Source organism: Nelumbo nucifera, chromosome 6 (assembly GCF_055504915.1).
Source record: "Nelumbo nucifera cultivar China Antique chromosome 6, China Antique-T2T, whole genome shotgun sequence".
Taxonomy (NCBI): domain Eukaryota; kingdom Viridiplantae; phylum Streptophyta; class Magnoliopsida; order Proteales; family Nelumbonaceae; genus Nelumbo; species Nelumbo nucifera.
Genome location: NC_142654.1, coordinates 2,834,904 through 2,849,935, shown reverse-complemented (window position 1 = coordinate 2,849,935; position 15,032 = coordinate 2,834,904). Strand labels below are relative to the sequence as shown.

Below are 15,032 nucleotides of genomic sequence, written 5' to 3'. Positions count from 1 at the left end.
TTTTCTGTGATGTAAAGAGGCCATGTTTGGGATAGTATTTGCATTTCATTTGGCTGCTCTACAGACAGGCTAGCTGTTGGGAAATTAAGTTAAGCAATTTCCAGATTTGTTTGGAGAAGAGCGACTTGTTCATACGGCTGCTGTCTCTGAACTCTGAAGCCTAAACCTCCTCGAAAGACTTGGGGAGACATAATTTATGCCAAGAGATGGTGTACTTAGAGTGTCTCTCTGTCTGGCTTAGGTTCCACCAGAAATCCCTTACTGCTTTGTCCAGAGATGTGTGTAATTTCTCTGCTAGGATGGTAGATCTTCCATTTGATAAATGGGAATAGATTGTGCTACTGATTTAATGATGGTGCGGCCTGCTTCTGAAAGTAGCCTTGCCCTCCAAGATTGGAACTTTGAGATGATTTTGTCTTTCAACTCATTGAATATACCCACTACCCAGAATTTTCTCTTGTAGCCCAATTTTGACACCCAGGTATTTGGAGCCCCTTAGTGGTTATTTTACTTTTTGGAGGTGGCAAATGAATTTCCTGTGATGTTAGGGGATATTGCAACTGAAAGCTATTGTAGATTTGCTGGTGTTTATCCTTTATCCTGAAAGGGATTCAGATTGTTGTAGGACCTTATTGAGTTCTTTTATTTGTCTGGGTACGACCTTGTAGAAGAGGATGCAGTCATCGGGGAGGGAATAAGAGGTGTGTGATTGGAGGGCTGTTTCTTGTGAGCTGAAAACTTTGGATGTGCTGGCTGTTCATGGCTTTTGAGAGTAGCTGTAAAAACACCTCCATACCCATTATAAAGAGGTAGGGGGACAGAGGGTCCCCTGTCTAAAACTGCAGTTAAGATGAAAAAGGCCATGGGTTTCTCCATTCATCTTGATAGAGAATGATGCAGTGGAGATGCATTGAAATTTACACCATTTTGTGGAAAAATTCATGTTTTTGATTGAGCACACTAATAATGAATTTCCTTCCCATGCTGTCTGTCAAAGGCTCAAGGCTTTTCACATATCTAATTTTAGAGCTAACATAGGTGTCTTAATAAATATTGAAAACTATAGGGTGTCTTATTAATTCTAAAAATTGACTAGCACTACTTTTATTGTTTCTGACGATTGTCTAAATCTTTCAAGGTTCATTAAACATGGATGAAAAAAGTCAAATATCCGTTTTACCTTTTAACTCAAACACTCTTACCAATCTACGAAGTTACATTTGTATCCCTCGTTTTAACTTAATTCTAAGGTAATTCAGACACTCGATTCATTTGCTGAACAGGACACTTGAAAGGGGATGGAGCGCCATCCATTGGCAACGATGGTCGCTGCAACTACCGAATGACGGAGGTCTGGTGATAAACCTTAATCAAAACGGTGAGAGTTTTGTATATTGATCACTCGTTTGTTTTTTTTTTTATTTTTTTTAGCGTTAATAAACCCTAATCAAAATGGCGAGGGTTTTGTATACTACTGATTCATGTACAAATTTTGATCACTGTAGGGGTTATTTTCTTTTGCGGGCAGGGTGGGCGTGCGCGGGGCCGGACGAGGTGTGCGATTGTGCAGCTAGGCATTTCTACGAACATGTGGCACATATATCTGAGTTTGTGTTAATACGAACTCAGATATGCACAGTCGCCATGCGAGAGTCTTCAAACCTGAGTACCATCTCTCATGCTTACCCCGTGTAGATACGGATTCAGATATGTCGATGAAGACCACGGTGCCGTTCCCTCCCCTTCTCCTCTCGATCTGATAGCAGTGAGGCAGACTTGAAGGATTACATGATGGGATTTTTGAAAGGGCATTTTCCAACACAAAAAGATAATTTTGGAATTTTTCAAAGTTATTTTGAACGATTTATGACGGGACGTTAACGGCGAAGGAAGGTTTAGACAATTGTCGTAAGGGTACTTAATCGATTACCCAATAAATAAATGCCACACAATTCAGACACAATGTAATTCCGGCTCCGTGCTCGGATTGGATTGGATTGGAGGAGAGATGCTGTGCGTGAGTGCACGTCCATTCGTCTCAACTCCTGCATCTCTCTCCCCACCTAACCTTGTTCGACACCCAAAACCCTCCTTCCCTTTCAAATCCCCCTGTTTCTGTTGTTCGTCTCCTCCTCTTCCCGCCAAAATGCAAACAGTAGAACATGTAGTCCTCTTCAAGGTCAAAGACAACACAGAGCCTTCGAAGGTCAACGCCATGATCTCTCGGTTGAACGGCCTGACCTCTCTCGACCAGGTTCTTCATCTCTCCGCCGGTCCTATTTACAGAAACCGATCTTCAGCTTTTAGCTTCACGCATTTGTTGCACAGTAGGTATAGAACCAAGGAGGATCTGAGCGTCTATTCTGCACATCCAAACCATTTGAGTGTCGTAGAAGACTCTGTTCTGCCGATATGTGAAGACATCATGGCCATTGACTGGGTGGCCGATGATCTCCATGGCCCCCTTGTTCCCCGCTCCGGCGCCGCAATGCGAGTGACGTTTCTAAAGCTGAAAGAGGGATTGGGGAACGGAGTGAAAGGAGAGGTTTTAAGAGTACTCGGAGGTATTAGGAATTCTTTTGCTTCGATTGATCAAATTAGTTTTGGGGAGAATTTTTCCCTGGCCAGGGCCAAGGGTTTCTCCATAGCTTCTCTTGCCATCTTTCCTGGATTGACCGAATTGCACGCTTTGGATTCCAATGTGGAGGCTGTAAAAGCTCAGAAGGAGAAAGTCAAGGATTCATTGGAGAGTGTGATCGTGGTTGATTACGTTTTCCCGCCCCCAAAAGCTGCTAACCTTTGATCAGAGCTCTCGACGAGGTTGAAAGTTGAAACTGTTTATTCTACCTTTTCTGCCGAATCTCATTTTCCTACCCTTCCGTTCCGTTTCTTTGCTCTTCAGATTTGTAGTTCAGTTTATTTTATTTTATTTTTCTGTTTTGCTTTATTTCGATGTAATCAATATGGAAGAAGGTAGAGGGACGAATTGTGGCTTTGAAAGGAAAAAGTCAAAAAACACCAAGTGCAAATTCAGGCACGTTGCTACGAATTGCAAATCGGAGAGAATATGTGAAGAACGAATTGAATTTACGATCATTAATCGCGAAGTGGGGAGATTATGTTCGAATTGCAAAATGGTGAGAAGCTAAGAACTGGCTCTGCAAATCAAGAACAATGCGAAAATAGGTCAATAGATGAATAGAATTAAGTAGAGATCACACAAAGGAATGAATGTAAATAATAAATAAAAAAAGAAATAATAAATTGTCAATGCCGAGCGTAACCACTTTACAATGTCTTCTATGCTGAAGTGGATAATCATCTAATGGCTTGTCCCAAAAGAAAAATCTTTCGTATCAATAAAATGACAAATAGTAAATTTAATTTTTTATTTTACAAGAAGGAAGATAAAATTTATAAAGGGCAATATTGTTTTATTTCAAACTTTTTATCCATCCCGTCATTCTTGCATGCAGAGCTTTCTTAGCTCTCAAGTTTACTAAAGAGTCTCTAGATTTTTAAGGTCCCACAAACCATAGCCGGTAGTTCACACTAGAAATCGAAGTATTAACTAGAAATTGGTCTGTGAGACTTTGAAAGTCTAGAGAGCTTGAGCAAGTTGAGAGTAGAGGAAGTTCTGAAGTTCTGAGTGCAAGAATGGCGGGTTCGGGTTGGATAGAATATCTTGAATAAAACAAAGTTTTCTTTTATATAATTGATTTTCCATTTTGTTAGAAAACGAGCTTTCCTTCTTCGGACAATTTTTTGATATAGAAGAGTTTTCTTGAGGCAAGTTGTTGGATGATCATATCAACCCAGCACAAGTTGTTAGTTCACTTGTTAAATGGTTATACATGATGTTGATGATTTATTATTTATTTTTGTTTATGTGTGTGCTCCTTAGTTATTTCTCTTGACCTATTTTCGCATTATTTCTAATTCACACTCATTGCCAATGTTGTCATTTCATAATTTGAACCTAATCCCCTCATTTCACAACTTGCAGTTCTAAACTCTTTTGCTACCTATGCACCCATCACAATTCGTAATTCACATATTCTCTCCAATTTACTATTCAAGCCCATGCTCTAATTTCTACATTGTGTTTTTTCTCTATTCCAATCCATGATTCACGCCTCTACCCTCTTACACAATAAAATGTGGATGTAGAAGCTACATTATGATGGTTCTAGAGTGCGTCTTGAAGAATTTATCATTTTGTGATGATAAATACCACTTGGCTTCCTTTGTGTGAGGAAACATGGATAACACATGGAGTTCATTTCTTTGCCATTCAATTACTTTGTTTGTTATGGAAGTTCACTTCCCATCTTGACCTTAATGTTTGAATGTTTTGGCATGAACTAATGTTTTTTTTAAGTGATTTTAGTTCCACTCATTTACGTTTCTCCTTTTATTCTAGTATCTTTTTAGTGTTCTTAACTGATTTTAATTTCTAATTGATAACTTTTCCAGTGCTTTTGATTTTATCTGTTGTAATACAAGGCTAATGCTGCTTATCCTTGATCTCATCCTTGTTCTGATACATGCTGATACTGTTCATAATTGATTTACTGCTCTTGTTTTGGTTATCTGATTTTATCAATGAGTAGGCTATTTGTTAATGAAGAGTTGATAAGCAGGCTGTTTGCCATTGTTATTCTTAATCACTCTATGCCTCACATGCTTAGTAGGCTAACAAAAAGTATTAGAAACATGTTTAACACAAACAAGTGGACCTTCAACTGATCACCAAGGTTGAGTTTTATATTTTTTAAGAAATTATGTATGGTGATCATTTAACAATGAAGGCTCTTCCATTTAAAATTATTGGAGGAAATTTGGTTTCTTATAATTCTATTCTATCTTTTTAGGCTTGTGTTTGGTAAAAGTATAAATGCTGAATCAAAGCAAATTTGTAATCTGGTTCAGTTTTGTAGGCATTTGGTAAGAATATGCTTTTATACTGAAAATACAAGCAAGTTTGTTTTTATCTTTTGTTTTTGCATTCGAAGTGGGAGCAAATTGCTTCCAAAAAGTGGAAGCAAACTTTGCACTCAAAGTTGGTCAGTGTAAAAAGGGTAGATTCTAGCCTTGAAATTTGCGTTTGTACCCATCACAACCAACCACAATACAAAACCAAAACAAGTTTGCATTTTCATGAACTGAACATATTTGCATTTGCACTCTTATCAAACATATCCTTGGTTTCTTTGGAAATACCTTTTTTTTGGTAGAAAGAGTGCCTTTACCTAAAAACAACTAGAAGCTGAGAAGCTTTGGTAAGTAGAAATATGGTGGAAATAGGGGAAGGTACATGAAGATTGGACTTAATGGAAACTTGAATAGAAGTTGGGAAAGTTCCTCAGGCCACCTCTATCAGAAATGGAGCTTTTGTATACCCATTTTTCTTTTTGTTTGTATGTTTCTCTCCATCTTTTAATTTTTTTTTTATTAGTCTCCACCTTTTATATTTTTAATACAAAGATAATGACAACAGAAGAAAGATAGATATATCTTCTGTTGATTTGAGGTTCCTGTAGTTGGATGAAAAACTGTAGCCACCGCCTCCTCCACCCTCTTCCTCTCTCATGACGAATCACAATGTGGATTCCTCCATGCAGAAGCCTTTGTTTGCCTCTATTCTCTCGAAACTCTTGCCTCTTGCAAAGCCCTTGTTGCAGGTTCTTGTGATCACTGCAACCCTAAAGTAGGGCAAGCCTGTAGTTGTTTCCTAGAGGACTCCAATCTTATGTTCTTTTTAAGTGGGCTTTGATTGGCAAATGTATGTATGGCCAACCTTCACTGGAGTTGAAGGAGTTTATTTGTAAATCATTTTCTCTGAAGAATGAAATCTGGTTTACAACATTGGATTCAAGCATATTTTGATCCATTTTGCGGAGGGGGATGACTATTTGAAACTATGGCTGTGGAAAGCTTTCGAGGTAAAATCTTTTATTGTTCAATTATTTAAATGGATCCCCGATTTTGAACCAGGCTGGGAACTTTCCATTGTTCCAGTTTGGATTAGTTTTCCATATCTACCCATTAATTTTTATGCGGAAGGTCTGCTTAGATTGATTGCTCAAGTAGTCAGACCAGTTTTGAAGTTTGACCAAGCCTCTATAACCCTATCAAGAACTATGGAGGCGCAGGAGTGTGTTGAATTGGATTTTTTGAAACTGCGCCCCCACAGGGTTTGTTGAAGAGATGTGTTTTGGCAACAGGTTGTCTATGAAAACCTGCTGCCTTATTATGAAGTCTGCTACAAAATCGGCCATGTTGCGACAGAGTTTAGGAAAAACAAAGAGAAAGGTCAGGGTTCCTCGAAGAAGGTTGATGATGTAGGAAAGACGACTAATGAGAAGAAATCTGAAGATAGGGGGAAGAAACTTATGATGTTCATGTGTTCATGCAAGAGATTGCTAAGAATGATAAGCAGGAGAAAACGAGACAATTCTTGTAAACCCTGATACTACCTATCAGTGTTTAGTATGCCTCAAGCGATCGTTAAGAAGTTAGAGAAAATTATGCATGATTTCTTGTGGGAACCTGGTGAGGCAAAGAAGGATCATTTAATCAGGTGGGAAGTAGTTTGCCAAAGGAAGGAATGTGGAGGATTGGGCTTAGGGAAGCTGAAAGAAAGAAAAGGTTATTTTAGGAAGTGGTTGTGGAGATTCCCAACAGACAGGTTATGGCATAAAGTGGTTGCTAGTATTCATGGGCTCTTAGAGAATGGATGGGATGCTGGAACCTCTAGTAGGGCCTCTTGCTCTTCACCTTGGAAAGCGATTCAGAAGTGTTTCTGAATTTTCCTCAATCATACCAGACTTGATATTAATTTAGGTAACAAAATCAAATTCTGGGAAGACCTTTGGGTGGGTGAAGTCCCTTTTAAGGATTCCTTTCCTTCTTTGTTTGCCCTATCTTCATTCAAGGGAAAACCGATTTCTTAGTTTTTGCTCCCTTCTCCTTCAGTTAATGGGTTTGGGTGGAACCTAGGCTTTCACAGAAATGTGAGGGACTCGCAACTGGGCCTTGTTTCAAACCTACTACACATTCTTGAAGGGGTTTTCCTTGACCTTAACAAACAGAATGCTAGAAGTTGGACTCTACATCCTTCTGGGGTTTTCAACTGTGTTTCTTTCTTCAAGTCGTTGTCCTTGCCTCCTCAACCAGTTGTTCCCTTTCCATAAAGAGATTTGGTTTCACCCGATTCCCCCCAAAGTGAGTGCTTTTTGTTGGGAGGTCTTCCATGGTGCAATTAACACTTGCGACATACTACAGAGAAAGAGACCTGGGTGGTGCCTTTCCCCAAATTGGTGCTGTTTCTGTGAATCTAATGGTGAATCTGTTCATCACATTTTCATTTCCTGCTCGTTTGCTTGTGGTATATGGGATTGTTTTTTCTCTCTCTTTTGGTGCAGGTGAAACACCTAGGACAGATTGGACAGGTTGTTTGATGTCTCTACCTTCATCTGGCCAAAAAGAAGGGGAAGACTGATGTGGAGGTGTACAAGGGCAGCAGTGATCTGGACTTTATGGGAGGAAATAAATAAGCATATCTTTGAGGAATAGAAAAGGAGCAAGGAAGCCTTAATTGAAGGGATTATGGCAAAAGTGGCTTTCTGGGTTAAGACATTGGAGTTATTTTCAGCCTTCTCCTTTGATGACATAATAAGGAACTGGAGAACAATTGCAGCCTTAACTTCAGCCAAGAAGAAGGTACTAAAGTTTTGGGACCCCCTGGAGTTAGGCTTCCTGAAATTAAACCTTGATGGAAGCAGCTTTGGGAATCAGGGTCCGTCTGGAATTGGAGGGGTTTTAAGAAGTGAAAGTGGAGTGATTGTGGGTCCATCTGGAATTGTGTGATTCTGTAACAGCAGAACTGAATGCAGTGCTCTATGGGATGCAGAAAGCTATGGAGATGGGGATGAGAAAGAAAGTAGTTGAAGGTGACTCCAAAATAGTGATAAGCTGGCTGAAACAGAATGAGAAGACTCTTTGGTTTTTCAGAAACTAATAAACAATTCAGGATGTTCTCAAGGGACATGCCGCTGATAATTCTATGGACTCCAAGGTCAGAAACTGGTCTAGCTGACCAATTAGCAAAACAAGGGGTAAATAGGGCACTGTGTTTTTGGGCTCAGTTATAAGGTCAGCAAATGGTCTGCCTATGATTTGTATATTCCTCTTTCTTTAAGTAATGAATTTTGATTTTGGTGCTGATCAAAAAAAAAAAAAAAAAACCCAAGGTTGTCGCCTCCGGTATTCTTCTTAAGTTTTTGCATTTTGTTTAGTTTTGGATTTTTGTATCAAGCTTCAGCTCCTAGTTTTGTTTTGAGGGTAAGGTCTCATGTCCCCCCTTCTTTTGATCCTTAATAAAGCTTTTCTTTTCCTTTGAAAAAAACACAGCCTTAGTTATTTTTTGTATTAACTTCATTATCTCATCTTGGGAGTTGGGACATCAAGTTGTGGTTCCCTAGAGGATTTCTAGTTATTGCTTAAGTTATATTACCTTTTTGATGCAGGATTGTAGATGCAAGTTATGAATTATTTGGACCTTAATTTCAAACCAGAGATAGGTCCCGAGGAAGTTAAGGAGTGCATCTTGACAAGGACTATCCTTTGGCTGAAAATTTCAGAATTGTTTGTGGATTACTCCTGTGACGATATTCAGAGGAGTTGGGCAGTGGTGGCATCCATAGTCTCCAAAAAGACCAGAATACAAGTAAGGTGGACCTCCTCCAGAAGGGGTTGTAAAGCTGAATTTTGATGGTAGTAGTAGTCAAGGAAACCTAGGGCTTTCGGGTATTGGAGGGATCTTGAGGGATAAGGACAGCAACATTATCTCTTTATTCTCCGCTCTAGTGGGAGTTGGAGACTCAACAAGGGCTGAAATACTAGCAGTTGTACAAGGCCTATAAATTGCCAGCCAACTTAAGTGGAGGATTTGTTGGTTGAAGGAGATTCCATGGTGGTAGTGGGTTGGCTGCTGAATCTGGAAACTGTTATTTGGGGCTATAGAGATCTTCTAAAATAGTAAAATGGCTCACAAGGAATATATTAGTCAGTTTCCGGTGGGTTAGCAGGTTCTTTGGCTAAACAAGGGGTTTCTCGGGTTTCTTTGTATTGGGCTAACTTATAGTTTTGTTTATTGATAAGAGTTGGGTCTGTACTCATCCCAATGGGGAGGTAGCATCTCATGCCTCCTCCAAGACTGATTGTAATCTCATTTTTTCTTTATAATAAAATTGTTTACTCATTCATCAAAAAAATTTTTTGCCTAAAAATTTGAGGGGTCAAGGCTTGTAGGTTTGGCTTGATTTTTGTTAACATTAGATAATTTATTCTACTACCTATTTTAAGAAGTTCAAGATTTTAATATTGTTTTGAAAGAGTATTGCAAAATTTGTAATAAAACCTTTTCTTTTGGTTTCTTTTTCCTCCTTTATCTATCTTCTTCTGTCTTATTTTCTAAATTTAATTTTCACTTATTATCTTCCAACATATGTAAGAGATTTGATGGTCCTCACATAAATTAGGTATCAAAGTCATATATCATTCTTTTTGATCAATAGCTCAACCTTTTATTAATTAATATAAAGGAAGGTACAATACACTAAATACAGTTGGACTGTGAGAGATAAAACCTCTTATCTCTCCCCCTACAATCAGATCCCTTACAGTTGTGCCCAGAAAAGTGAACCTCTCTCCACCCCTTGTTTAGCTAAGGCATCTGCTACAGAATTAGCAGATCTCTTAACCCACCCAACCACTATTTCCATATCTCTGGTTAGCCACCTGATCTTCTTCCTTTCATTCTTGAAAAGCCACAGTTCTGATTCCCCATCTTGTAACCAGCTAATCACCAGTTTGGAATCTCTTTCCACAAAAAGCTTTTGAATGTTCATTTGCTTTGCTTTTTGAATGGCTTCCACTACTGCTAACACTTCTGCTCTCAAGGAGTCTCCTTCTCCAACTGGCTTCGAGAACATGGCGATGAAATTGCCCTCCTCATCTATAAAAAATAAAAATACCTCCAATTCCTGAAGGTTCAGGATTCCCCAAGCTGCTACCTTCAAAGTTAAGCTTGATAAAACCTCTGTTTGGAGGTGACCAAGTGTGATTGATAATTGTCTTATGGGCTGTATAATTTGCTACTTCCTTCCAACTTCTCATTAGATCATTTGTTGACACATGAGAGAAGGCTGTCAAGGATTTCAGCCAATGCACCACTTTAACCTTGATTGTTTCAAAGATATCACTTTTGCTCCTTTCTTTTGTTGATAGATAACAAAATATTTACTAACAAGAATAAAAGGGGAAGACATACAAAGGTATATATCTAAGGTGATAAGGCCACTCAATATTGTAAAAGAAGGATCAGTGTTTTTTGAGCAGAAATAATACATTTCATGATAAACCAGTCTTAGGTAAGTGCAAAAACATAAATGACTCAAAGAAGTATAAGCAAAAAAGTGCCACCTCCCACCAAGGAAAACCACAATCAGAAAGGAAGAAATGAATATATAACCCTATTGTTCCACATCCTGCTGTCCTCTCCCTACACTAAAAATGTCCATTGCTGGAAGCCTGGACCTAAACAAGAAACTTCATATTGATTTCCATGCCTTTAGGCTGCCATCCCACTGTTGAAGAATGAAGACAACATCATTAAACAATCAAAGGAGCAAAAGTTCTCTTCTCTAAGTGCAAAACAACCATTGTTTTCTTCCTTTTCCACTTCTACGACACTTCCTCTGCTTCTATAAAGTGAAAGTCCCTTTTCAATCTTCTTTCTGTCTTTCCTCTGGCTACCTATGAAGCTGATATGATAACTCTAATGAGTTCTCAAATTCTCTTGGAGTTCCTTGGTCATCATTATATTACTTTGATCATAATTCATAAATAGCTCATCAAGATTACTTTTAGGAAGTCAAAATTCAAAAATACCAAGGGTTGAAAATTTCTTCATTTTTCGATCAGTAACAGATCACATTAGAAGATTTTGATCTGAAAGATTATAAACATCAAAATCAAAATCTTCTTTCTTTCCCTTCCCCCTTTTGATGGTCATGTGGAGGCATGTTGACATGTTCATCATTGATGCACTTAACTTGTTTTGGTTATTTAAAAAAAATTAGTGAGTAGGTTATTTATTAATGTACAATTGGCAAGTAGGATGTTTGCCATATTATTTTAACTTTATGCTTTACAAATTTACTACTTTTTAAGTCAAAGAAAAATATTAAAAGTATATTAAACACAAAAGGCTGGTCTCCTTCTGAGAAGATAAAACCGAGTTTAATGTTCATGATAATGACACATGATTGATTTTAATATTTACACCAACAACAGATGGTGCTAAAATAGAAGAGAAGATTTCATTCCACTATTCATTCCTTTTCAGAATGTCATACCATATGATTATGACAATCAGAGATTATCATTAGGATCAAACTTTAGTGGCTGAACTGTCCAAACAACTCTTACTAAGTCTCCCAATCAAAATACTACAATTGTATATTTCTTTTTTTTGAAAATTTATTACTTACATCCTTAGGAGATCACCCTGGGCAAAAAAAAAAAAAAAACTAGAAAAATCTAAGTGGGGCTATTTTTCTTGTCATATTCTGGATTGTCAGTTTCTTCTTAAGTCGTATGGTTTCTATCACATGGACTTTCAAAAGAAGATCATCCCAGCATCCATGTGGCTAGATCGAGCTCTGAAACCAACTAGAGAGAAATGAGAAAAATGAACTGGAAACAATTCGGAATAATGGTATGAAAAGAGGGAGATTAGAGAAGAGAATGGAGAGTAGAGAGAGATGAAGATTATGAAGAGAATAAAAGAATACAGCCATTGGCTATCTCTTTCTATCTATATACAATGAAGTGACTAACTGCCTTCCACAAATTATGACACATAAAAGACAAAACTGCCCTTAACATCTAAAGGACATAATTGACCCAACTGAAACTGACTTATTTCCTACAACTTTAGTTTTGTTTTTTTGCGGTCTCTCTTGGACACTTTCTAGATGAAAGCAATGTGATTTTTTGGTTTTATTACTCCCTTAATCTTTCTATTTTTCCATTTTAATTTTTAAAGAACTTAAGCTTAGTTGACAGATGCAGAAGCAGGCACCTTGCATATACATGTTTATCTGTGAATTATGGATTTAGAGTTAATGGGGAGTTGGGTTTCCAGAGAAAATTTGGTAGAAGTGACACCATCAAATATCCTCCTTATTGTTTATTTTCCTTTCACTTGATTGACCATATTTATGTTGGAGAAGAGATATTATTTCCTTGAATCATCCCTTCAATTCTCATTGTTGTTGATCATGTCCTTTTGCATCAGTAGTATATTCTTTTTCAGAACAGGGATCTTATCTGTAATCCAACCAAAAGGAGCAGATGAGTTCTATATGCCAATATTTTCAAGAGAATTCAGTTGAGTGAGTAATCATCTCTCTGGTTAGCTGAAGAATTTGAAAACATAAGGAAGCAACAATTTTTGTATTTTGTCCTATTCTTTTTTAGGGATTTAGGAAGACAAGAACTCCATAAATTTAATGGAGGATGTACAACTAGCAAAAAGGGGAGAAAAAACTTTGCTGCCTGGGAACAGAAATTCCAGGAACATAATGTTTCCCAGTTATGCTACTATTTTAGAGGTTCTCTAACCCATTTTCAGAAAAGAACAAATGGTTTTGAAACAACAAATAGCAACCAGAGGTCCAGAGCAACTATCTCCCTGCCAAAGAGTTCTTGTTGCACTAAGAAATCCTTTAGATCAACTGTTAAGTGTTAACCAACACCTTAGTCCGACAATTTTTCTGGATCATATTAACCTAAAATTAAGGGAACCCAAGTTTTGTTATGGCTTTGAGAGGAAAATTGAACCTAATTCAATCTTTAAAGGGAAAAAAAGTTCATTAAATCCTATCATGATTTCATTATGCCTGGATTTAAAATAACATTCCGTCTGCAACTCATTTTTCAATTTCATTAAAAAGATGCAAGGGTAAGGAAATGCTTCCAGAGGTTTGTCTCCCTTACGAATGTGCTCATCTCCTTGAACACAATCTATTCAATTTCCCCAATCTTCTAATCGGCAAGAGTTTGGTATAATTTTAAGTCCAATCTTCTAGGGATAAGGGCAATCACAGAGGGTTTAAAAGCCTAGGGATGAGAAATTGAAGGGTGAGGTAGCTGAGGCTTTCCTGGGTCTCTAGGGCTGTTGGCAAACTTTCTTCTACACTAATCCTTTATTTATCATTATTAATAAAATGTGAAGTTAATAGACGAAACAAAAGCTTGAGGATTTAAAGCTTTATTTGGGGTTTCTTCTATGCATTATTTTTTGGAGTTTGTCTCTTTTGCCATTTTATGGGACTTGGAGAGAGAAACAGAAGTGTTCCTTAGAAAGAAGAGAAGGGTAGAAAGGATTTATGGTGATATTGGCAATCTCATTGTGGATTGAATCTTGGGTTTACCAGAATTTGTAGAGATTTCTAGACTCTTTTGGATCCAACTTTTGGTCTACCCTTGAATTGGACTGAGTTTGTAATTGTATTTTTTTTTTGTTTTTGTCTGCAGTTGTTGTATTGTCTTTATTCTGTTGTGGTTATACTCGTGGTGTTTGAAGAGGTGCTAGCTCATCATCTTTTCATCTGATGTACTTGTTTTCCATTTAAATATATATATTTTTTTGGTTTACCATAAAAAAAGAGGAAAAAAAAGCTCCACGAAATTAGAGGTGTGGTTGTAAATTGATGATGGCCTAACAGGTTTAGAAGAACAATTAAGTCCATCATCAGAAGACAGACCAAAATTGCCTTCATCAGGGAGTTTAGCAAGTTATACATTCATGTCAATGGCAATCAATTCTGGAACAGAATTCAATATATCATCCTCAATATAACTATAAAAAAAATCCTCAATATTGTTGCCTTCAAATGTGATGATATTTTGAACAAATTCTATAGTTCTTGACCCAATTTGCTTAGCCTTCTTGGCTCTCTCCTTTTTCTTATTTTTCAGAATTTTCTAGTGTAATATTCTTTTTTTCTTTGTTATCTTATTTATCACTGCATTGGGCAGAAAGAACAATTATTGCAGTATTCTTCCTTGGCTTTCTTCAGTTCACTTTCTGTAACTATGGGTCAACCTTGTTTAAGAGTTGAAACCATTTTAGAGAAGTTTGTCTTCTGCATCATTCATTATCCAAAATACTTTCTACAACTTCACCACCTCAAGCCAATTGATTGGGTTGGATAGATTTTTTTTTTTTTTTTTTTTTTTGAGAAAGGTAAAGTATAATGTATTATCTAAAAAGAACGTATACATGTATGGTCCTCTGTACAAAGAGTTTCTGTACAATACCATTCCTTTAAGGACCCTCAAAAAATCTATATTCAAAAAAAGAGGAAGAAAAGTCATCACCACTGAAACACATGAGAGTAGATAACCAAGTTCTTATTCTGTTGACTGCACAATTGATTGCCACCTCCTCCAGATCAGACTTCTGATAAAAAAATTTTACCATTCCTTTCAGACCAGAGTGCCCACAAGACTGCTAGAGGCACCACAGCCCAGCAAGATCTTCCTTTATTGGACTTCCCTTGCACCTGCCACCCATCTAGCAAGATCTTCACTGAAGCAGGAAAGCAACCATAAACTGGAACAGCTTTTCTAAATCAGTTGGGTTGGGTAGAATGAATAAAGGAGAGGTAAAGAAGTCAACCCAAAGAAAGTTGAAAAGCTTATTGAAATAGTATGAAAATTGGGTTATTTTATATGGGTGGAAGTTCCCAAGCAGAAGGCATTTTCATACTTGAACAAAGGAATTTTGCAAGAAGGAAATTGGTTGGGAGGGAGAAGTAGACGAGGTCACCATCTATCATCTAGCTTGGAAAGGTGAGGTTGAGGATCTCCATATAGGAGAAGGATAGCCTGTAGTGGCAATTGCTCTATGATATGATTTTTGTGGCATTTGCGAAGTGATGTAGGCAAGCTGGGTT

The 15,032-nt window shown here is 37.5% G+C and overlaps 1 protein-coding gene across 1 annotated transcript; it reads left to right on the top strand.

Moving 5' to 3' along the window:
* Positions 1–1,262: 1,262 nt before the first annotated feature.
* LOC104609340 (stress-response A/B barrel domain-containing protein UP3-like) lies at positions 1,263–3,049 on the top strand. Its single transcript, XM_010275627.3, has 2 exons — positions 1,263–1,378; positions 1,506–3,049. Exon 2 carries the CDS (start codon positions 2,009–2,011, stop codon positions 2,801–2,803), a length of 795 nt encoding a protein of 264 aa, XP_010273929.1. The 5' UTR covers positions 1,263–1,378; positions 1,506–2,008; the 3' UTR covers positions 2,804–3,049.
* The last annotated feature ends 11,983 nt before the right edge of the window (positions 3,050–15,032 follow it).